Source organism: Hypomesus nipponensis, chromosome 16 (assembly GCF_054491055.1).
Source record: "Hypomesus nipponensis isolate SF chromosome 16, ASM5449105v1, whole genome shotgun sequence".
Lineage (NCBI taxonomy): Eukaryota > Metazoa > Chordata > Actinopteri > Osmeriformes > Osmeridae > Hypomesus > Hypomesus nipponensis.
This window is the reverse complement of record NC_140376.1, coordinates 3,539,453-3,562,500: the sequence shown is the minus strand read 5'-3', so window position 1 is coordinate 3,562,500 and position 23,048 is coordinate 3,539,453. Positions and strand designations below refer to the sequence as shown.

General features: G+C 48.7%; 2 protein-coding genes across 3 annotated transcripts in view; one reads left to right on the top strand and one right to left on the bottom strand.

The window, feature by feature from the left end:
* The window catches only part of yjefn3 (YjeF N-terminal domain containing 3), a 32,789-nt gene extending 10,111 nt beyond the window's left edge, over positions 1–22,678 (bottom strand). The window contains exon 1 of one of the 2 annotated variants that reach the window (XM_084676494.1): positions 22,539–22,678. In XM_084676494.1, the coding sequence (XP_084532620.1) occupies positions 22,539–22,555 (17 nt within the window). In that variant the 5' untranslated portion in view covers positions 22,556–22,678. Of the gene's footprint in view, positions 1–19,378; positions 19,899–22,538 lie in introns of those variants that run through there. The other variant, XM_084676493.1, reaches the window with a different exon arrangement.
* tssk6 (testis-specific serine kinase 6) lies at positions 21,110–22,134 on the top strand. The gene has a single exon (XM_084676176.1). The coding sequence runs from the start codon at positions 21,284–21,286 to the stop codon at positions 22,085–22,087; it is 804 nt and encodes a 267-aa protein (XP_084532302.1). The 5' UTR covers positions 21,110–21,283; the 3' UTR covers positions 22,088–22,134.
* Positions 22,679–23,048: the final 370 nt, after the last annotated feature.

Sequence of the window (23,048 nt, the reverse complement as noted above, 5' to 3'; positions counted from 1 at the left end):
AGTTACATCATGTGTTGTACTCAAAGGCCTGTTTTTGTATACTGCAGAGACTGTTCACCAAAAGAAGGAGAGAGAGAGAGAGAGAGAGAGAGAGGCAGGGAGGGAGAGGGGGGAGGGAGACAGTGTGTGTGTGTGTGAGAGAGAGAGAGAGAGAGAGAGAGAGAGAGAGAGAGAGAGAGAGAGAGAGAGAGAGAGAGAGAGAGAGAGAGAGAGAGAGAGAGAGAGAAAGAAAGAAAGCTGGAGGAAAAGAGAGGGGGAGAGAGGGCAATAGAGGTAGAATGACACAAAGTGGGAACAATCTGGTAGAGTGGTAGGCTATGCGGGGAGGTTTAGAAGTCGGGCCTAACCTCCAGGTACGAAGCACAAGGGACAGTAATGACAGGACTGTCACACAAAGACACACAAGTGGTGCCTTTTGCTGGAAGGATAGCCCTCCACTTGTGATTGCCGAGAAGAAAGAAAATGAGCTTCCTCCAGGGAGATCCCACAGCTCCAGGCTGCTCAGCACGAGTCGAGAGCGTGGATCAGATGTAAAGCCTTCATTCAGCCCTCAACCGCAGGAAGCCATATTGTCCCTTTTCTCTGGCAGATTACAGTTGTGTGTATGTGTGTGTGTGTGTGTGTGTGAAGCGTGTGTCACAGCTTTAGAAACATGTGCCTCTCAGGAGAGGTGTTGAAAACAGATTAAACACACAAACACACACATTCCCTGACTTCCTGCGTACGCAGCAGCTCCAGTGTTTGTGGACTATAGATAGAATCACAGTTATCACAGTGATCCAGTTACACTTACCCAGATAACTGACCAACCAGCCTACCATGCAACCTGTCAACAAGCTTATCCATTGATCAGACATCCAGCTTTCCAAACCAACTAGCCTAGCAGCCAGTCAGCTATCCAGTCAGTCAGTCAGCCAATCAACGGACCATCCAGCCAGCCAGGGAGCTACGCATCCAGTATCCTGCTGGGGCTCCTGGCATTTAGACAGGATCACCTGGAAGGAAGGCACTGACTCACTGTGACAAGATGATATTTACAAAGTTCACCACACCAAGGTTGGTTTCCTATAGTTCTGGCTTTCACAGGGAGACGTTAAGCCGAACAGAACCGTCGTCTTCACTAGCAACAGCGTTTGTTTTAGGTTTGTCCTTTGCACATTGGTACTGGTAATACAAAGAAAAATATATTCCAGTTGTGGATGTGGTGGTGAAACGATAAACGGCTGAGCGTTCAGTTCCATGGTTGTCGTGGTTTCGGATGTGAGCTTTTCTCTCTCCACTAGGAGGTGCTGCAGAGACCAGAAAGAATGAAGACCCCAAAACTAACACCTCTGTTTTGACAGCGGAATCACAGCCCAAATCAGTCACACGCATTCTCCCTGTGGTGACACGACGGAAACCCTAATGATGATAGCTCCACTCAATCATCCTACTTGACTGCATGTCGAGTGTGTGAATGTGAGGGTGTGTGTGTGTCTCCTGTGTGGGTCTGAGTGTGTGTGTGAATGTGAGGGTGTGTGTGTCTCCTGTGTGGGTCTGAGTGTGTGTGTGAATGTGAGGGTGTGTGTGTGTCTCCTGTGTGGGTCTGAGTGTGTGTGTGAATGTGAGGGTGTGTGTGTGTCTCCTGTGTGGGTCTGAGTGTGTGTGTGAATGTGAGGGTGTGTGTGTGTCTCCTGTGTGGGTCTGAGTGTGTGTGTGAATGTGAGGGTGTGTGTGTGTCTCCTGTGTGGGTCTGAGTGTGTGTGTGAATGTGAGGGGTGTGTGTGTCTCCTGTGTGGGTCTGAGTGTGTGTGTGAATGTGAGGGTGTGTGTGTGTCTCCTGTGTGGGTCTGAGTGTGTGTGTGAATGTGAGGGTGTGTGTGTGTCTCCTGTGTGGGTCTGAGTGTGTGTGTGAATGTGAGGGTGTGTGTGTGTCTCCTGTGTGGGTCTGAGTGTGTGTGTGAATGTGAGGGTGTGTGTGTGTCTCCTGTGTGGGTCTGAGTGTGTGTGTGAATGTGAGGGTGTGTGTGTGTCTCCTGTGTGGGTCTGAGTGTGTGTGTGAATGTGAGGGTGTGTGTGTGTCTCCTGTGTGGGTCTGAGTGTGTGTGTGAATGTGAGGGTGTGTGTGTGTCTCCTGTGTGGGTCTGAGTGTGTGTGTGAATGTGAGGGTGTGTGTGTGTCTCCTGTGTGGGTCTGAGTGTGTGTGTGAATGTGAGGGTGTGTGTGTGTCTCCTGTGTGGGTCTGAGTGTGTGTGTGAATGTGAGGGTGTGTGTGTGTCTCCTGTGTGGGTCTGAGTGTGTGTGTGAATGTGAGGGTGTGTGTGTGTCTCCTGTGTGGGTCTGAGTGTGTGTGTGAATGTGAGGGTGTGTGTGTGTCTCCTGTGTGGGTCTGAGTGTGTGTGTGAATGTGAGGGTGTGTGTGTGTCTCCTGTGTGGGTCTGAGTGTGTGCGCTCCGAACTGAATCTTCGTCAACCATCCCAAGTGGTGACTGTATGAATGTTTGCGTGAGCGTCAACGTGTGTGTGTGTCGGGGCGTGTGTTTGTGCGTGCGTGTGGAGGCGGGGAGGGGGCTGGAAGTGTGTGTGTGTGTGTGTGTGAGCATCGACAGTAACAAGCTGTCGTGGCCCCGGGAGAGAGAGCCTTCATCCCTGCACGGCCGTGGCGGCGCTCCCCGGAGCTTCATCACGCTGCTCAGCTGGGATCACATGCCTCTTAACGAGCCTGTTTATCTCACCAGCCAAGCCCGAGGAGGGCCAGCGCGCACGCAAACACACACGCACGCACACAGGTCCACACAGGCCCCCGACGACAGCATGCTGCCCCAAAGAGAGCCCTGCATACACACACACACACACACACACACACACACACTCTCACACACTCTCACACACTCTCACACACTCTCACACACTCTCACACACTTACATTTAGTCATTTAGCAGACGCTCTTATCCAGCGCAACTTACAGTAAGTACAGGGACATTCCCCCCGAGGCGAGTAGGGTGAAGTGCCTTGCCCAAGGACATAACATCATTTGGCACGGGGGAATCGATCCATCTGATTACAAGCCCGACTCCCTCACCGCTCAGCCATCTGACTCACTTCACGCAATCCTAATCTCATGTGCGGGTAAACACGCTCTTTCGTCCCACAAAGCTATTGGACTCACCCCTCCCAAAACAAACGTCCGCACGTGTCAACCCCAGACGCCTGACCGCCCGGCTCTGGTCACACAGAACCCCTCTAACAGGAAGACACATGACCGCTCACGAGTCAGAGCGGTGAGGGGATGTCAAAGCACACACACACACGCGCGCGCGCGCAACATCATATGCCAGTAATCACTTGACACAGCCTGCAGCCGCTCTCTAGAGAGTGATTAATCCAATAAGACGAATAACAATTGTAGTGTAGTCGTTGAAAACAGTCCCTCCGTCCTCATCAGCTCTTAATGGGCAGGGCGTGCAAGGTGAGACGACAACACAACTGTCCCCCTCTCTCCAGGAACAAGGACGGCTCCGCCCACAAGGCCTTGCCACCACCTTAACTAAACATCCCTGAAATCTAAATCTGGGTCCCCATGGTAACTCGGTCTCCTCAGGCAGTAGAAAGGGTTTGGCTGGATAATTACCCAGACTCCTTTCTGCGTGATGCACAGACAGCTAAATGGTTGTGTATCCAGAGCTTTTTGGTTGTGTCCGTCTGTTGGTCTGCTTGTCAGTGCTGCTTGGACAGTTAAATGATACATCTTTCTTGGCACGGAAAGTTGAGACACCATAGCAATCCAAACTGTCGGAGTGTATCTAATCTTGGAATTCGTTTTTGATTACGCCACACCTAATTGACCTGTCAAGCTCGACCGACATTCCATCACACCTAGCGTGTGTGTGCGGTTGGCGACACGCAAGGTGCTTCAGGGTGAAATTGGTGACCACAGCAACACACATCAAATGCACGCCTCTACACGGCCCGGTTAGTGGAGAGCTGCTTTTGTGAAACGGTGGAGGGCTGTTTTTGTGAGACAATCATGGGGATGAGCTCTGTGTCTTCCCCTATGAGCTGGCTTTCGTCTCCCTCCTCTGCTTGTTCATGTCCTGCTTTTTCCACTCTGATGAGAGACAAAGGGGAAGGAGAGAGAGAGAGAAAGATAGAAGGAAAGCAAAACAGAGGGAACAAGAAAGAGAAATAGGATGAGAGAGAGAGAGAGAGAGAGAGAGAGAGAGAGAGAGAGAGAGAGAGAGAGAGAGAGAGAGAGAGAGAGATTTTGCAGGAGATCTCTCACACCCTGTCTCATCTGATCCTGGTCTCTGGTGTTTGGTGCCTCAACCACACTCTCACCCAAGACCTCACCCACACCCTCACCCACGACCTCACCCTCACCCTCACCCTCACCCACGACCTCACCCTCACCCACACCCTCACCCACGACCTCACCCTCACCCACACCCTCACCCACGACCTCACCCTCACCCACGACCTCACCCTCACCCACACCCTCACCCACGACCTCACCCTCACCCACACCCTCACCCACGACCTCACCCTCACCCACGACCTCACCCTCACCCACACCCTCACCCACGACCTCACCCACACCCTCACCCACACCCTCACCCGCACCGTCAACACGGCATAGCAGCTGAACACAGGCAGCTCCTTGCTGAGGAAGCTCTCTAAGCATAATGGAACTAATTACCACCACACACACCAGAAAAGGAGGTCCTGGACACTTATCTCCATCTTAAGCTTCACCTTCATCATTCAAATTAAGATAATCCCATTAGGAGCTTGGCTGTATCACGACTAGAAGGCTTTGGTCAGAAGTTGGGCTGAGTGATACTGTGAAATTGAATTTTTTTTGCTAAGCGCCACTTAGAGACAGAAGAGTCGAGTCATGTTCCTTCCTCTGCTAGCACTCAGTCGATCGCGAATCGCCAAGATGGCGTCCATTATCAGGATAATGGACGTCTTCCTTCACCCAACTCGACACCGCAACTGTTAGGTCATCACGTGGATCACCCTGGGTGTTGTCTGTGTGTGGGTTGTGTGAGTGTGTAGGGGCTTCGAGGTCACTTTAGGACACATACCACAGTCATCAGCTCTTTAGAGAACGGAAGTGGAGGGAGGGAGGGAGGGAGGGAGGGAGGGAGGGAGGGAGGGAGGGAGGGAGGGAGGGAGGGAGGGAGGGAGGGAGGGAGGGAGGGAGGGAGGGAGGGAGGGAGGGAGGGAGGGAGGGAGGGAGGGAGGGAGGGAGGGAGGACAAGGCAGGAGAAGAAAACAGACAGAAAAAAAGAGACAGTGAGAGAGAGCAGAAAGAGATGAGATTAGAGATAGCATCCATCTTTGTCTCAGCCCAACCCCTGCCCCAGGTGATTTCGCAGTCTGAAGGCCAGAGTGTGTGTGTGCGGAGTATGTGTTAAATGTGTGTGGGGGTGTGTGTGTGTGCGTGTGTGTGTGTGTAGTGTGCGCAGAGAAGGCAGGAGTGGGGCAGAGTGCTGAAGCTGCACTGTCTCATCCCCTCGTGTGCCACGGCAACAAACAACCACCTTCACCTCCTTCATTCAAACCCCAGCGAATGAGAAGGAAGGCAGCTGAATAGCCAGTCATCATCATTCAATTCATTTAGCGGCTATGGGAAAGCTATACGGACGTCCATCTCTAGGCAGGTGGCTTTCGAGTTGATTTTGTGATTTCTCAAGTGGGAGGGCGCAGGGGCGGGAGTTAAGCAGGTGGTGGTAGTGGGGGTGGGGAGGATATATTACCCAGGTGGATGCTGGGTAATGGGCAGGGCCAAAACACTGGATGCTGGAGGCCTACTGACCACAGCACCTGGCCGACCCCATCAGTCCTCAGCTGGTTAATTCACCTCAATGGCTTTTATCTGGATGGATGACCTGCACACAGTAAGTGCGTGTGCGGGTCATGTGCAAGCCTCTTGGTCTTCGTGGATTAAAAGCATTTGTCAGCCTGACGACGTGGCTCATGTTTGATAGATGACAACAGGATGCCGGCTTGTCACATCCCATTGGCTCTCAGTGCCCCCCTGGCCTTCTCTTCCAGGTAGCGGAGAGAAAGAGAGAGAGAGAGAGAGAGCATGAAAGCTAACTGAATTCAGAGAGGGGAGCCGTCACCCAGAACACGGAAGAGAGTAAAAGCCCTGTTCTGATGCAGCCTGACCTGGAACACAACAACAATGCATCGACTGTTCTCTTTAAATAGGGGAGGATGGAGAGAGAGAGAGAGAGAGAGAGAGAGAGAGAGAGAGAGAGAGAGAGAGAGAGAGAGAGAGAGAGAGAGAGAGAGAGAGAGAGAGAGAGAGAGAGAGAGAGAGAGAGAGAGAGAGAGAGAGACAGAGAGAGAGAGAGAGAGAGAGAGAGAGAGAGAGAGAGAGAGAGAGAGAGACAGAGAGAGAGAGATAGAGAGAGACAGAGAGAGAGACAGAGAGAGAGAGAGAGAGAGAGACAGAGAGATGAATGACAAGGTATGGAGTGAAAGGCTCTGAAAAAGGTGGGGTTGACGGGGGCAGAGGGGGGAGCTTTCACTTCCTGGAGACAGAGCAGAAGGCGGGGGAGGTAAAGAAGAAGTCAAACTATCTAAGACCTCAATTAACATCTCTGTCTTTGGCTCAGGCACACACGCTGGAACACATCAGCGAAATGGAACCTTCCGGCAAACTAATATATAACATTCCAACTGCTGTTCCCACCTGCATACAAAGAACAACAATTACTCTTGCAATCCGCACTCTCTTATTGTTGTGTTTATCTGACGCGTACTACTGCCTCCACAGATCCCAGAAAAACAGCATAATTATTCAGAACGACTGCTGGAAGAAAGGATTTCACTAGCGCCGACTGACATTAGACACACCCGCTTGGGTAACAGTGGCTGGCTGTGGAGGTCCGCAGGAACAATTCAAGAGGAGAGGTGTCCTACGGCAGGGTTGCCAGGCTTAGGCACAAAGCTCCTGGGTCCTAAGCTCCAGAGGTTCTGAGAGAGGTTTGAGACAGGAAACGGGAGAGGGGAGAATCTGAGTGGGGAGGGGACAGATGCTGGGCAGGGGGGGGGAGATGAGAGGGGAGGATGGAGGGGTGAAGAGAGGGAGAGCAGGAGGGGGTAGATAAGAGAGACGGAGGGAGGGAGAGGAGGACGGGGAGGGGAGAGGAAGGTGGAAGGATCTGTGGAAGAGGGGGGAAGACACAGACCGGGAGGGAATGAGGACTACATTGGAAGTCTGCCCATCAGTGTAACATAAACTGTTCAGTCAATAGAACCTTTACACTTAATACACATTACCTCAGCTAACTGTAGGAATAGTCAATACCTCCAGTGAGTTATAGCTCACTTAATGAGACTGAATATTTCTCTTGGGAGAGTGAAAGCAACTGTAATAAGTCTTGACGTCTAGGACCATAGAAGTACGCCTCAATCAATGGAAGATCTTTGGTGAAAATGACATGACTGAAGCAATACGACAACTGTGGAGAACCTGAATAAAAAGTAGTCAAAGCCAGTAGATTACAGCAACCCTGCAGTGGAACCTGCTGGAGTCTAAACGGACTCTTCAAAGCGATGTTTCAATGCACTTCAGTGTTTCAATGCACTGCAGGAAAAGGAGTCTTCAACAACCACAAAGGGACCTCAAACAGGACATTGTGATAAACTGCTTTCATTTTCCATTTGCTTCTGACTCAGCACCTCAAGTAAAATTGATGGGGAAAAAACGACTTCTATTTTGGCATCTATTGACAAACCTGCCGCCCCTCGGGAGACGTGTTAATGAAGGAAAAACATCAATATCCTACCTCTGGTCCTATTTAAACTGCCTGTTGTCATTTACATTTAGCAGGCACGTTTTCTCCCAAGTGACTCATGAACAGGGCATGGGGTCTGGGAGTTTACAACCGGGATTCTAATCTCCCAGTCCTCATTCCTTTAATGAGACATGATTTATTTAGTCATGTGTTAAAAACAGTTTTGAATTTAAGTGTGAGCCAAAACCGCTAATTAAAAGCAGCTATAGGTAAGCTCTCCCTTGGATGAAGCTGTGCCTGGAAGCCTGGCAAGGTAATATTGTGCAGTGTTCCCTGTGTTCACGTCAAGCTCTTAGGCTGCTCTCATAGCACTTGACAAGAAGGTTGTCTTGACCCCCAAAGGCAGCTATTCTGAGGTGGAAGACGAGGAGTTTTGAGGCTAGCTGCGAGATCGTCCATTACCTTTGACCTTCTCTGAGCACAGTCGCATCTCTATTTCCATTGAATCTCCATTTTGTTCTAATGTGTTTTTTGCTTTCGGTCTCCTGCTCTCGTTTGGCCCAGGGCAGGCATGGCTAGCCAGGCATACGATGATCTCCCTCTGCCTTTTTGACTTCCCTGATATCTCTCTGGTGGTCTGAATTCACAAACACAACCCCCTTCCCCCAGCCCCACCTCAAACACACACATACACATTAGTCTTCAACTGCTCAGTGAATGTGTTATTCACAAGTCAAGAGAACCAGATGGTGTGGATCAGTTCCAGGACTCGAACCTGGGACTTTTGGTGTTTTAAACCCACAGGTCCCTCAGGTCGAGGGGCGTACTTGTCTCTGGTAGAGGATGCTGTAGCTCATCCTCTCTGAAACACCACAAATATCTCTCTGCTGTAACATTCTCTATTCATGTTTACAGCAGTAGAAAACTAGGAGGAATATAAAATCTTGGCTTCGGTGTTGGATTTGCAGCATGAGGCGCGATGAACCAAGCTGTCACACACCCCTCCAGAGAGAATCTAACAGATTGAGAGAATGCAGGATAAGGTACAACACAACATTCTCTCCTGCGACAAACAAAACCGTCTCCAGACTGAGAGAGAGAGAGAGAGAGAGAGAGAGAGAGAGAGAGAGAGAGAGCTGTGATTTGTTGTTTCTCATTTTCCTGGAGAGCATGAGGTAAGGTTGTTGTGATACGAAGGGCTTCTCTCTCCCTCTTCCTCTCTCTCTCCCTCACCCTCTCCCTCTCCATCTCCTCTCCCTCCAGTTGACATTCTCCCTTCCCCTGCCAGGTCCCCGAGAAGCAGGTGATGCTAGATGCTCCAACAGAGGCACCACCCCAGGGGCAATGCTGCTGACATCATCTCACCTCAGCTGTCTGTCAGCTCCTTCACATCAAATCTTCTTTTCAAACTTCCATTTCCATCGACAGGAAACAGTTGAAACTGAACTACACGGCATCGCTCCAATATGTGCTATTTCTTCCACCATCTCAGGCATGTAGAGTTAAAATACTTTTCAGAGATTACGCTAATCTCTGGAATTAGTGCTCCCACTCGATAAAACATCCTGGGTACTGACAAGGTCAGAATCTTTTTTCTTAAATAAAAACTACAGAACATACCTTTTCCGTGTGTGTCAAGTAGCCAGTAGTGCCAAATATTTCAACAGTCTCTTCCTGGGCACCTCTATAAAAAAAGTTTCAAGTATTTATGAGAATTCTTATTGTTTGTAGGTTTTGATGACTTCAGAGTGTCAGTGCTCTTTCACAGTGCATGAGTCTAGTAGAGGGAGGAAAGAGGCTCATTTAGGCCAGGTTTCACCCTGTTCAAAGGATTTATTATCTTCTCTGTGGATGGACTCAGTGGCTCCGGTCTGCAGGGATGGACCATGAAGAGACTGAATGAGATGCTTCTGGGCACGGGCCAGGGGGGGACACAGGAGGAGAACACCGCTACGAGATTCCCTGTGGGGAGAACCCGACAACACAAACAAGCGCTGTGTGTCTCACCTTGCCCCTCTGATATTCCCTCATCAGTCATATGGATTTGTTGCGCTGGGCGGCCAGGAGGGGTGTTCCTCTGGGGGAGGACGAGAAGTGGGACAATGGTGCCACTGACACAAAGACATGCCCATGTACAGCTAACACCTGTACACAACACACACACACACACACACCTGGTGAGGCAACCTTGCTGCATCTGTCTGGTGTCTGTATAATTGATGAGTGGAGCGCCGGGGGGGGATCATGACAGCCAAACGGGGCCCCACCGCGTTTATCCTGGCTCAGAGTCGACCTTTGACAACAGACGGCAGGTGCACGGTTAGCTGACAATGCCAGTCCTTTAGCACACTCGCTTACTGTGCCGTAAAGCAATTTAAGGGACTGTCAAAGGCGTCAAGGACGTGTGCTTGGAAAACTGCATTTGATGTTGAAAAGTTATGAGTTCTAATTTCCCCCCCCCCCCCCCACACACACACATTTGACAGCCCTTTATTTAGATGCTGAAGAGTTTCACCTCGGGGTGGGGGGGGGGGGGGGGTCTGCTGGTGTTCTCAAAGAGCCTCGCACCTCTCTACCTCTCCACATTACAGCTTCCCTGTGAGGTGTGCTGACGATGCTGCCGGTTTAAAACGCCAGGCAGACATCTCATTTAAATACATGATGTGAATAATGTCACGGGTGTTGGTGCTAGGGGAGACATGGTGTGTGTGTGTGCGTCTGTGTATGTGTGTGTGCGTTGGTGTGTGTGTGTGTAAGCCACAGGCCATGACACCCAACACACTCTACCCTCACAACTGCAATAGCAATATCAGGAAGACACCACAAACAAATTGTCTTGTATTGTCTACGCTAACCAGGCGAGGTTGGATCACTGCACACTGGAAAGATGGGAGAGAATGGATCGTTCCTGTCAGCAGGGTTGTTTGTGTGGATGTGTGTGTGTGTGTGTGTGTGTGTGTTCAGGATGTTTGAACAACCCATTGGTCACCCGGGGAAGCCGAGCTAATGGAGGTATCTACGGGAGCACAGGAAGGGTGCTAAAGTTAGCCCTCCACAGACACACCAGCTCTGGTCAACATTGATCCAGCGGGCTCAGCCAGCATGCCCACCACTCATTACTCATCACATTCATTCACACCAATACACACACCTCACAGAGAAAAGAGAGAGAGAAAGAGAGAGAGAAACAGAAGGAGAACATGTGGAGAGAGAGAGAGAGAGAGAGAGAGAGAGAGAGAAAAAGAGAGAAAAAGAGAGAAAGAGAGATAAAGAAATAGAGATGAGTGTCTTGAAATACTAACACTGAGATTTAGGATAAAAGCTTGATCCCTTGAATAAAAGCTTGACTGTATATGTATATATCCTTAAATCCCTTATACTGTACCTTCAATTGGACCTGTAATATCCCAGATCAGGAAGGTAGTGATCCCCCTGCAATGGATAGTGAGCATTATTGTGTTTTGAACTGTATAAGACAGAGGTCTTTCAGGCAGTGAGTTCAAACTAGCCCACTGTATGACACGTAACCACGGTGACAGAGAGCACAGTGTTGCTCGCAGTCTGGGAACCTGACTGGGACTGAATAATGACATGTCCTGTCATGCAGCTGTCTGGAGGAATCAACATCTGAGAAGACTCCCGTTCGACATATCCCATCGGACTTTTGGATTTTGCGGCAAAAAATAATGCACATCCTCCAGATGTCGGTGCCACGTGTATCTCACAACCCTGCATCCTCCCTCACAAAGACTCCTGACCTCTAATAAAGGCCTGGGGTGGAAGGGGTGAGGGGGGGGAGGGGCAGAGATGATACCCACCTCCTGCCCGCAAGGCTGGCAGGGGGATGTTATGTACAATCTCGACATCTCGAGAGCCCTCTGCTCATGCACTCCTGGTGTGTGATTGGCTGGAAGGCGGCTCCTGAGTGGCGTGTTGATTGGCTGTTTCCCCCGGCCATCCGCTGGCTGTCTCTCATCGTTAGCGCCAGCGCCACAGATGGCCAGTGGGAGATATGGAACCTTAGCAACTGTCAATCACCCACAGCCCCGGCAACAGCACAACCCCCACTGAGCTAAAGGTGTCTGAGAGAGTAGAATTCAGAGAGTCTCTATTGACTGTCACTTATTGTGTTGGATGGTATTGGCATGACTTTAAGTGCTTCTTGAAACACATAATCACAGCACATCCTACAGTTGTTGAGTTTTCCTTGGTAACCATTGAAATACTGAAATTGTGCATTTCTGGTCCTTCATTTCAGCTGTACCTACTGAATGTGCTACATTACTTTGGATAATAGCGTCCGCTAAATAAACACATGGAGTGTTGAGTTGCTGTTGTAAGGGGGTCAGAGAGGATGTGTTTGCTTGCTAAGTCAGGGACGTGTGACTAACAGGGGGTTTGAGAAGGGCACAGCGACCGTTGACATCATCAGGAATTCCATCTCGGTATTCCGTGAACAAGGACACATCAGAGCTCCAATCAGAAATCAGCAGAGCGAGACCCTAGAGCCAATTACCCGGGAGAGTTCCTGGATGCCTTTAGTGACAGCATCACACACACCTACACACACGCCAAACTCGTACACACACACACTCTACATTTACAATACTTAACTTAATATTGATCAACCAATTTTATGGACGCACAGAAAAGTATACAAGCATACAAACACGCAAGACACGGAGATAAAGAGAGGGATAAACAAAGAGCTAGAAGGAAGTTAAACTGAACAGGATAATTAAATACAGCACACTGTCTTCACGAACACAGTGTGTCTACCCCCACAAACACAGAATCACACCCACTCACCAGCATTCTACTTACAGTTACATAAAATCTTCAGTTTCTTTTTTATCTGCTATAAACCCCAGAAGTGTTTATTTCACAAATCAATAAGCATTCCCTACGGGTACATTGAACCAACACAAGCACACAACACTGAACACCTCCGGGTCATATTTTTTCCCTTTTTCTCCCAAGACAGGCCCACAACTGGTTTCTATGGCAATCCTATCGTACACACGAGAGTGACAGGTGTTAATAGCCGACAAAATGAGTGACATCTTCCAGGTTATCTTTTAAAGATCACACAACCACGATTGTGTTTTTTTTCTTCTTCTTCCTCTCGGCTAGTGTTCCTTCAGTCAGTCTTGATCTCCTAAACGTACTCCTTGTTATTCAACTGTTCACCTCACCTCTCTATCTCTCTTCATCTTTGGATGTCTCTAGACCTCTCTTATCCTCTTTGTACGGACTTCAGGCAAGGTTAGGACCCTCCTCGGACTCACTGACGAAAGCAGACAACAACTAACGGACTGTGCCCATTCTGTCATCTCATCAACTCTTTCCAGCCACGTCCGATGATGTGACTTTGCCTTTGACCCGCGTCTATGATTCATGTTCAGGCTAATGTTGGCCGCAGCCCGGGGAACCATGGTTACGCCTCCATGAGTCGAGGTTTAGAATTCCAACGGCTCTCGCCATCGGACGCGGCCGCGAGGTAGCGTGAGCCTGGATTGTAAATTTAAATAGTCCGTTCTGGAAAGTTGTTTCACGGTAAGTGGCGTGAACGGTGGGCGGGGCTAATTGTCGGCTTGCTTGACAACTGCACGGAGACCCATACCTACTACCACAGTGGGGGATGCTGGGGAGCATCCAACGTGCTCGAAACAAGGTCTTGGTTCTACGCTTTCTAATGTGCCCTGATTGGCTGTCGCTTAGTAACCTCAGTGTTCTTCCATGAATGCGGCTGGTTCTGTTTCATAGTCATAGGTCAGAATCCTTTATTTCCGTGGTCACACTCGCCTGGGTCCTGGGAGCACGGCTTATCACAGGCAGAAAAATGCTATAGCTTTGAACACAAATCTATCCTTTTCTCACGCCTCAACTTCTCATACAGAAATTGGAAATGCAAAATACAGGATTTCGTAAATGGTCACTTGGTGACTGAAGGGCAATGAAGGGGTTTTTCGGGCAAGGAGATTTTGTCAAGAAGGAAGGTTCTGGACTAAATCCTACATTATGGAATTTTAAAAATCCATAATCCATCCTAAATGTTTTCAGAGACCTCCTGAAATAGCTAGAGGGACATTCCAAATGTTCCTCTTCGATTGTCCCCGCTGGAATTTGGCATTCGCTGTTGTCATGGAGATAATAAAAGAAAGAGAGAGAAAGAGGTGAGGTAAGTACAGCACGATTGCTCTTCATCCTACCATCCACGCCTCCCCACTGCTTCAAACCTCCCTATCAGGCAAAACACACACACACACACAAATGCACTCATACACACATATACGCACACACACACCTCCAACTTTTGCCCACTATCTCTTGTCCTTCCCCATCCAGTAATCCAGCAGCTCTGATAAGGCCGTGCCCAGGGACGTGTCTGTCGAGCCGGGAAAAACTCATTTACCAAGTTTGCTGTCCACATACCTTCAGAACTGATATGCTTCCATCAGGCTGAGTTAATACACACACACGCACATGCACACACACGCACACATGCCGGCTCACACGCCAGGCTGTCATTTAGCCAATTAACAGTCTTTCGCAGCCTGTGTTTGAGCTGAGCTGTTTTACAGCATTATTGTGCTGCTGCTGCCACTCACACAGTTTAAACACTTTGATGAGGATTAAACACGGAGAGAAACCCGGGGGGCGGAGACATTAAATGCCGGTTTTGAAGGGATGCCGATTCCCCCCCCCCCCCAGGTGCAGGAGGATCAAAGAGACAGGATGCAGCCCAGGCGGGCCTTGGTCGTCGAATGAAGCGCACCTTCTTAAAAGGGTCAGTGGAGCTGTTAGCCAGGCGTTCGAGTGAAACCAGAAGTTACGCGTCACTAAACCTTCTGCTAATGTGCTTGTTTTACTCCTCACTCATCCACATGATCAATCGGAAAACTTTAAAGCCTGCTGCTTCAAAGCTCTGCATCAGTCGCTGGTGAGAATGGGATATCCAATCTATCTGGTCTGTTTAATGACGTTCCGGTTACCATGGAAATGCTTAACGATTCTGTTTTACGCTCATTACTCCTCGCGTCCACACACGTAAAGAAGGAATAACGCATCAAAGTTCTCGAAGGTTTGAAGTCGGAGGGCTGGTAAACCCGCACAGGTTCTGCTCCTACAATAACGTGCTCTCTCTCTCGAATTCTGCAGGAGATGTCCTTACCCACAGCAGAGGAGGGGAAATCTATGCCGAGGAAGTGACATGAGGAAGGAGAAATGAGGAGAGGAGGTTTCCTGAAGGGTATCTAAATGACCCTTTCGATATTCAGGGTTGAGAAGAGCCTGTGTTGGAGGAATGATCTGTCTGTGCAAAAAGACCATAGGCACATCACCTTGGGACTATACATGTTTACAAAAACACACGCACACACATTCTGTCTTTCTCTCTGTCTGACTCATGCTGGTTCTCACACTTAATGATCCTTGTCTCAGCCAGTGACACTCATTAGAGGCATGTGGAGGAGAGGAGAAACTGTCTGTCTTTTTTTACAAAGCCTCCAGCTCTGTATTATTCATCCATTCTCAACACACACACACACACACAGACACACATATACACACATATACACACAGGCACAAAACAAAGAAATAGTTCAATAATGCATATCAGCCCAGTATCTGTGCTGTCCCAATCCATTCAAATGATCAGTTATGAAGTGGAACCATGAAGACGTATTGCTTAATCATTCATACATACATACAGACACACACACACACACACACAGACCTGCCAGTATTGTTTAGGTAGATAAAACATTGGGGGGGAAACAACCCCGTGTGCCTGGTTTAAAGCCCATGGCTAATATTCAAACATCCAACAAACAAAACAAACTCATACAGCTATCTGAATCATCTCAAACAAATCATTGGCCTTTCAAGCAGTGGCTCATTGGTATTGGGTAGCTGCCTCTCTGGTCCAGTACTCCAGCAGTTCCTAAGCAAACCTCCTTTTTCAACAAAAAAGGTGTATATAGCCTGAGTCAGCAGAGCCCTGAGCGGAACCATGGTGTACTTTCTGAGTGGTCAGAAAAGCCGTAGTACAGAAAAACGAAAGCTAACAGCTCAGCATTGGAGCAGCTGGAGAACTCGCCCACCCGCACCCAGGGGACCTGTGACAGAGCACTTGTTCCAAAATAAAGGCTTTATCTGTGTGTGTGTGTGTGTGTGTGGGGGGGGGGTTGTGTGTGTGTGTGTGTATGTGTGTGTGTGTGTGTGGGGGGTTGTGTGTGTGTGTGTGGGGTTGTGTGTGTGTGTGTGTGTGTGTGTGGGCTTGTGTGTGTGTGTGTGTGTGTGTGTGTGTGTGTGTGTGTGGGGTTGTGTGTGTGTGTGTGTGTGTGGGGTTGTGTGTGTGTGTGTGTGGGGTTGTGTGTGTGTGTGTGTGTGTGGGGTTGTGTGTGTGTGTGTGTGTGTGTGTGTGGGGGGTTGTGTGTGTGTGGGGGGTTGTGTGTGTGTGTGTGTGTGTGTGTGAGGCCTCGTCAGTTGCTCTCCCCTGCATTTAACAGACCGAAAAGCCCCAAATCGAATCAGATGAGCGGCATCCTTTTTACGTCTCATAATTCAATTCTACCAGGCCCCATTTGTGACCCCCAACCCCCCACCCCCCCCTGCCAACCCGCGCCCGTATTCCGTAAACACTCTCCCTTCGAACCCAGTAAATCGAGTGCTCTTAGGCCTCTAATGTGACTTTAATGGCCGAAGCCCCTGCACACGACACAGTGCCTGGTAACAAATCCTGCTTCTCCCTTCCCTCCGCCTTTATTATTGCATTTGGTGCTTGTAGCTATAAATAAACACCTCAGCCTTCGCGCAGACACAGGGAGCTCCACAGAACCAGCTGCCAACGGGGGCGGGAGGAAGGGAGGTGGAGAAATAACAACGTGAATCAATCAAACGGACGGACGGGCGCATGGACAAACGGATGGATGGGTTTGAGTAGGCTGCAAACGGGCAGGGAGTCATTCATCCAGGCGGACAGGTCGGGCGGGCAGACTCACTCTTGTTTTTGTGCACTTCAAGTAATGGATGACTTTATTTAATAGGTAAATATATGACTGGTGTGTTCAAACATAAAAGGAGGTGAGGAGGAGAGGGGCGGGTGAAGCCAAGAGGCAGCGAGCCACAGAGAAGCCCAGCTGAGGCCCAGCTCACCCCGCTGACAATAGCATGCAGCCTCCTCCACTCCCAGTCCTCCTCCGCTCACCGTCCTCCTCCGCTCACAGTCCCCCAACACTGGAGCACTCACACTCCGTCTACATGGTCTCATCCCCGGCATTATATAAATGGCAAAATACACATTTTTCCATGGAAACTGACATTTATCACCACGTTCATCTAATATTCTGGCTAGGCTCCAGCTGCGATCAGTTGCTATGACAATACTGTATGCTTGAGCGGAATGTAGATGAACATCAATCATGGATGACATGTCAAATATACATGTTCTACATCATTGATGTAATTTAGTGCAGCAAGGGGGTTATTTAAGGAATCCCTCTAGATTCATCAGGTAGTAATCGTGAGCCCCCTAAGGTAAACCTCCAAAGTAACTATAAACAGAAGCTCAAAGCCACCATTAACGGCTTAATACCTGACATGATCTTAACTGAGGCTACAGCCATCATTTTACAAACCCCCGAGGGAAAACCCACTGGGATAATTTAGCTCTCACATGGAGAAGAAGAGCTGATTAGAGCACATGATGGGTACTCTAATTGGAGTACATGATGCTAACACAAATCAATGTCTCTCTCTCTGTCTCTCTCTCTCTCTCTCTCTCTCTCTCTCTCTCTGTCTATAACCATGCACGAATGAGGGCCAGGTTATTTACATTTCATAAACGTGTGTTTGCAGGCCACAAGCCCATGCACTTGTTCAGATATGAGAGGAGCTGGGGGAAGAGGGCTGGGAGTCAGCACATGAATGTAGTAACCATCTCTCCTCAGTGTCCATACACAAGGTTTGTCATCTCCCCTTCAGGATTCTGCACACACCATTATCAGCCTCCTCGCCCCCCTACATGGTGCTCTCAATCCTGGTCCTCAGGGACCCCCTGTCCTGCATGGTTTAGATGTTTCCCTGCTCCAACACACCTGGTTCAAATGAATGGGTCGTTATCCAGCTCTGCAGAAGCCTGCTAACGACCATTCATTTGAATCAGGTGTTTTGGAGCAGGGAAACATCTAAAACATGTAGGACAGGGGGGTCCCTGAGGACCAGGATTGGGAACCACTGCTCTAGAGCCATCTTACGCCTGTGTGTGTGTGTGTGTGTGTGTGTGTGTGTGTGTGTGTGTGTGTGTGTGTGTGCACATAAAGCACTCCTTCACATGCCTTTACAGCAAGAGCTCTCTATAAAAAAAACACCCTCTTGATGATGGCACGTGGGGTGTGTGTGTGTGTGTGTGACAGAGAGCATGTGATCACTTGTGTCTCTGCATGGATGTGTGTGTGTGTGTGTGTGCCTGGTGCCAGGTAGAGTGCATCTAACATGCAGCCTAATTAAAAATATTGAATCTAATTAAGAGCAGAGCTGCGCAGTGAGATTGTGTAAAACACCGTATTTATTAACGGGAGCTCAATCAAGAGTCTTGATTTGGAGACATAAAAGACTTGACAAAAGAATCAATCAGATCATCTGATTATCTGTGGACATTGTGCCCATTTCTTAAAATGCAGAATTGTACTTGAATAAGGTATTACATTTTAAATATATTCAATTGTATTCATTTAGCAGACACTTTTATCCAAAGAAACATAAAAAATAAATACAAAAGCTACATATCGTTGGACCCTTGTAACATATCTGGGTCCAATGCATCGCTGTGCGTACCAGAGGGTATTCTCTGTGCAAAGGTAGAATGCGGACACCGCAGGTAGTCCTCATTACAGAACCATCACTTTGATAGTACGATCTGACACAGTCGGACCTCAGCGGAGAACTCAAGGGTCGTCGCAATCTTCCTTGTACTGTCGTGTCCTGACTGAGTCACAGGTGGGCATTCTGACTCAATCTCTCTCTACGCCCCCTCTCCCTGTCTCTCTCTCTCCTACGCACACATTCACAGACACACTAGGGTAGCGGCGGTGTTCTGACTTTGTGAGGCAGATTACATTTAGTCATTTAGCAGACGCTCTTATCCAGAGCGACTCACAGTAAGTACAGGGACATTCTCCCCCCCCCCCCCCCCGAGGCAAGTAGGGTGAAGTGCATTGCCCAAGGATTGCATTTTGGCTCAGCCGGGAATCGAATTGGCGACCTTCAGATTACTAGCCCGATTCCCTAAACGCTCAGCCACCTGACTCCCCCTGATTGTGTCATCTGCTGAATAAAAGTGGTCTGCACCTGATGAGTATGCCGCTCCAACAGCACACAGTCTTAGTGTCGGAACACCAATCAGCTGAGCCACACACACACACACACACACTTCGAACTTGTGTGTGACGCACACAGAATACCATTGCCTGCACCTCTCATAGGTACCACAGTTTAAGTTCACATTCACCAGCAGGGTGTGAAACGTTATTCACAGTTAGCATTTTCACTCTCGCCTATTGCCTTTCTAATGCTAATAGAGGTGAATTCGACGGGGTCTGGGATGTGGGGTAACGTGCACCCCTGTGTTGATTCCTCCTACCTGATGTAGCGTAGTGCCTCAATGGTCTCTGCCGGTTCTATGGAGCTGTGGTTCATCTTGTTCGTCAGACTGCGAAGATTCAGCAACAGGGGGGGAGAACGAGCAGCACTGCTTCACAGAGACTACACTCTCTTTCTCTCTTGCGCGTGTGCCCTCGCTCGCTGACTGACTCTTTATTTCTCTCACTCTCTCTCTTTCTCTGTGTCTCTCTCTCTGTGTGTGTCTCTCTCTCTCTCTGTCTCTCTCTCTACTTGGCTCCAGCTTGCTCTCTGATAAAGCCAGCTGGGTGTGTGTCTCAGCTGCTCTGGCTGAGGGAGGCAGCCAATTAACAGGCAGGGAGACACCGTGGGAGAGAGACGATTGGTCCAGGCTGTGGCGCTCGTAGAAGCTCAGTCAGCCAGTCAGGGAGAGGGAGAGAGAGAGAAAGAGAGAAAAGAGAGAGAGAGAAAGATAAGAGAGAGAGAAAGAGAGAAAGATAAAGAGAGAGGGAGAGAGAGAGGGAAAGAGAGAAAGAAAGACAAAGAGAGAGAGAGAACACCCTTTCCCCACCCCCTCTCACCCAACACAGCGGCTCAACAAACGAGCCAATGAAGGAGAATCTAGAGCAGGGTGGGGCATGCATCCCTCAGCAGCTCTGAGAATAACATTCATCACAATAGCAATGTCTATTATTATTACCATCATCGCAGGGTGCACGCTGCATTGTTAAACTGCAGCATGCATCAGAAGGATGCCGTCATGTTTGGACTCAGTCGTACTTGTCGACTTCATGCAACAAATGGTTCATGTGGATATACACTGCCTGGCTGAGGGGTGACCACAGCTCACTGGATAAGATGCTCTCAAAGATCCCAGATTTTGGTAATATGGGATGTGGGGGGGACTATGGGGAACACTCAAGCACATATACTTTGTGTATTTTCCATGGCTAAAGACAGAACAACACAGAACAAACTCACATCCTGTGCCAAAAGCTACCAAGGGCTGCAGTGTCTAGCTAACTAGGTCGAGATAACAAACAATAGCTCACATTCTTCAACAAAGGTCAGTCTTGCTCTCTCTCCCTCCCTATTTCTTCTAGTCTGCATTCCAGAGGCCGGCTGAAAATTGTGAAATAACTTGCTGGGAGCTTAAATCAGCCAAGTATTTTTTCTGATCGAGATTAAAGTTTAAGGTCTGTTATTTTATTTTCACTGTTGTAACATTGAGGGACACATTATGATTCATATTTACTTGTAGGGCGCCATATTTGTAGTTTGTCATATTATAATAAAGACGCTGCGGTGATTATAAAACATATTTTGTCTCCTAATGGGTTATGCAAATATTTCCATAAAATATTGAAACGAAAAAAGAACGTCCGTTGTGCAGAGATTTGTTGGAAACAGAGACGCTATAAAACTGGCAAGGATTGTTGGCACAGTGCGACACCCTGTGGCTGACGAACGCAGTTACAGCCAGCGGTTGTATACACTGTTGGTAGACAGAACTGAGGATATAAATAAAATGTCCAGTTCAACACAAAGGAATAAAAATATTTCAGACACAAAGTGCAAGTCCAAGGCCTTCCATGAGTTTTCTAGCGTACGTCGTAATACGTCCACCAACTGTTCCATCAGATCTCTTAAGGGGGGGGGGGGGGGGGCGAACAAATCTCAATGAAGGGAGATAAAGGATCCTGATGACCTCATGTGCTGACAGGTGGTTATGACGTCATAACACCGTTCATTTAGTAACACCTACGACAAGCTACTGTCGTTCCAATGTTGCCACAGCAGACACCAGCACTTGTCATTCAAGTTGGTTGTTGACTGTTCAGGGGCTACGGCTAAGACCCCTGATGTCGAGATGAACCGGTCACATTTTGAAGATCAGTAACTCAAACCCTACCTGCCAAATTCAAACATGCACACCGAGAAGGTTTTGCGCGGGATGGGTTACAAACTGGGGATAACGATTGGCGAGGGAAGCTACTCCAAAGTCAAACTGGCCAGCTCACAGAAACACAACTCACAGGTCGCCATCAAAATCGTTGACCGTAGAAAGGCACCTCTTGACTTCGTGAGCAAGTTTCTACCCAGAGAACTAGCATTGTTGAGAACTGTCAGACATGCCAACATAGTGCACGTACACGAATTCATCGAAGTTTGCAACGGGAAACTATACATTGTTATGGAGGCAGCAGTAACGGATTTACTCCAAAAGATCCAAGAGGTCAGTTGCATTGCTGAAGACCAGGCCAAACCTATGTTCTCCCAGATTGTCAGCGCTGTGGACTACCTTCACGAAAACAACATCGTGCATAGAGACCTGAAGTGTGAAAATGTACTACTGACTATAGACAATCAGGTCAAGATCACCGACTTTGGTTTTGGGAGGTTTTCTGCGGGCTACCCAGAACTAAGTAGCACCTACTGCGGATCCGCGGCCTATGCCCCACCCGAGGTTCTCCTTGGAGTTCCGTACGACCCTAAGAAATATGATGTGTGGAGTTTGGGTGTTATTCTGTATGTCATGGTCACCGGGTGCATGCCGTTCGACGATACCAACGTCAGCAAGCTCCCGCGCATCCAGCGCAAGGCCTTGGTCTACCCAGAAGACTCAACAGTGAGCGGACCTTGCCGAGAATGCATTAAAGTTCTGCTGCAGTTCAGCCCCTCGAACCGTCCGACCATAAAGCAGGTGTTAGAGCAGTCTTGGCTGCAATAGACAAGAGGCTTTGAAATGAGTATCATTAAACATGGTTCAATTGTAAAACAAACAATTATGGATGTGTTGTCACGATTTGTTTTGAAGTCTGTGGCCATGTCCCAAAGGGGGGGGGGGGGGGGTAAAGAACTAACGGCTTTTGCATAGTTTCGTAAACAAATGTTGAACAATAAAGCAACCTGAACCTGACAACTAGGATAAGTAGCCCAATAACAGGTTTGGACCATGGCAACTATCTGAACTTTATGTGTACACCCGTAAATCACGATAATGTATTATGAAATGTAAAAAGTCCAAGCACAGGCTACTCCAATACTAGCCTACTCAGGGAAGCCAAACCTTCAGCGGGGGGAAAGAAGACGTGGATATGTCTAAGGAAAGACGAAAATCACTCACACCCAGCCAAAAGTACGCTCACAAAGCAAACCAGAGAGAAAAAACAGCTTGTGACCTGAGTTTCAAAGCCATTGAAGAGCAGAGGAGTTCGACGCTGGAGAGGCACGAGCGAATGACTGACGCATACCACTCCAAACTGGAACAGTACTGCGCTGCGCTCTCCAAACCAGTCGTAATGGAGGGCACTACTGTGGAGGGCCCCACGGCTGGCGTGAACGAAGAGAAAACGTCAACTACGCAGACGCCCGCTCAGATGTACCTGTCCCGCAGAAGATGGTCCACGGCATTCTAAGCGCCAAAGTGATTACTGAACATGGGTGACCGCATTCAGAACTGGGGAAATACAGTAGTCTCCCGGAAGTGTTTGGAGTCAAACAAGCGTTTTTGTAAAAATGAATAATGAAGATGGACCTGTTATATAGTGTAAGTGTCGACGTACGTTGTCAGGTCTTTTCCAGCAGACTTCGATAACGATCTAACAATCAAACACCTGGTTCTCAATAAAATAGTTTTTTTGGATCAGGTCAACGGGTAATTCTTCACTGACTAACTAAAATAAACACGA

Excerpts from the sequence above, each read along its gene's own strand:
- tssk6 (XM_084676176.1), top strand. The coding sequence starts at position 21,284 with ATGCACACCGAGAAGGTTTTGCGCGGGATGGGTTACAAACTGGGGATA.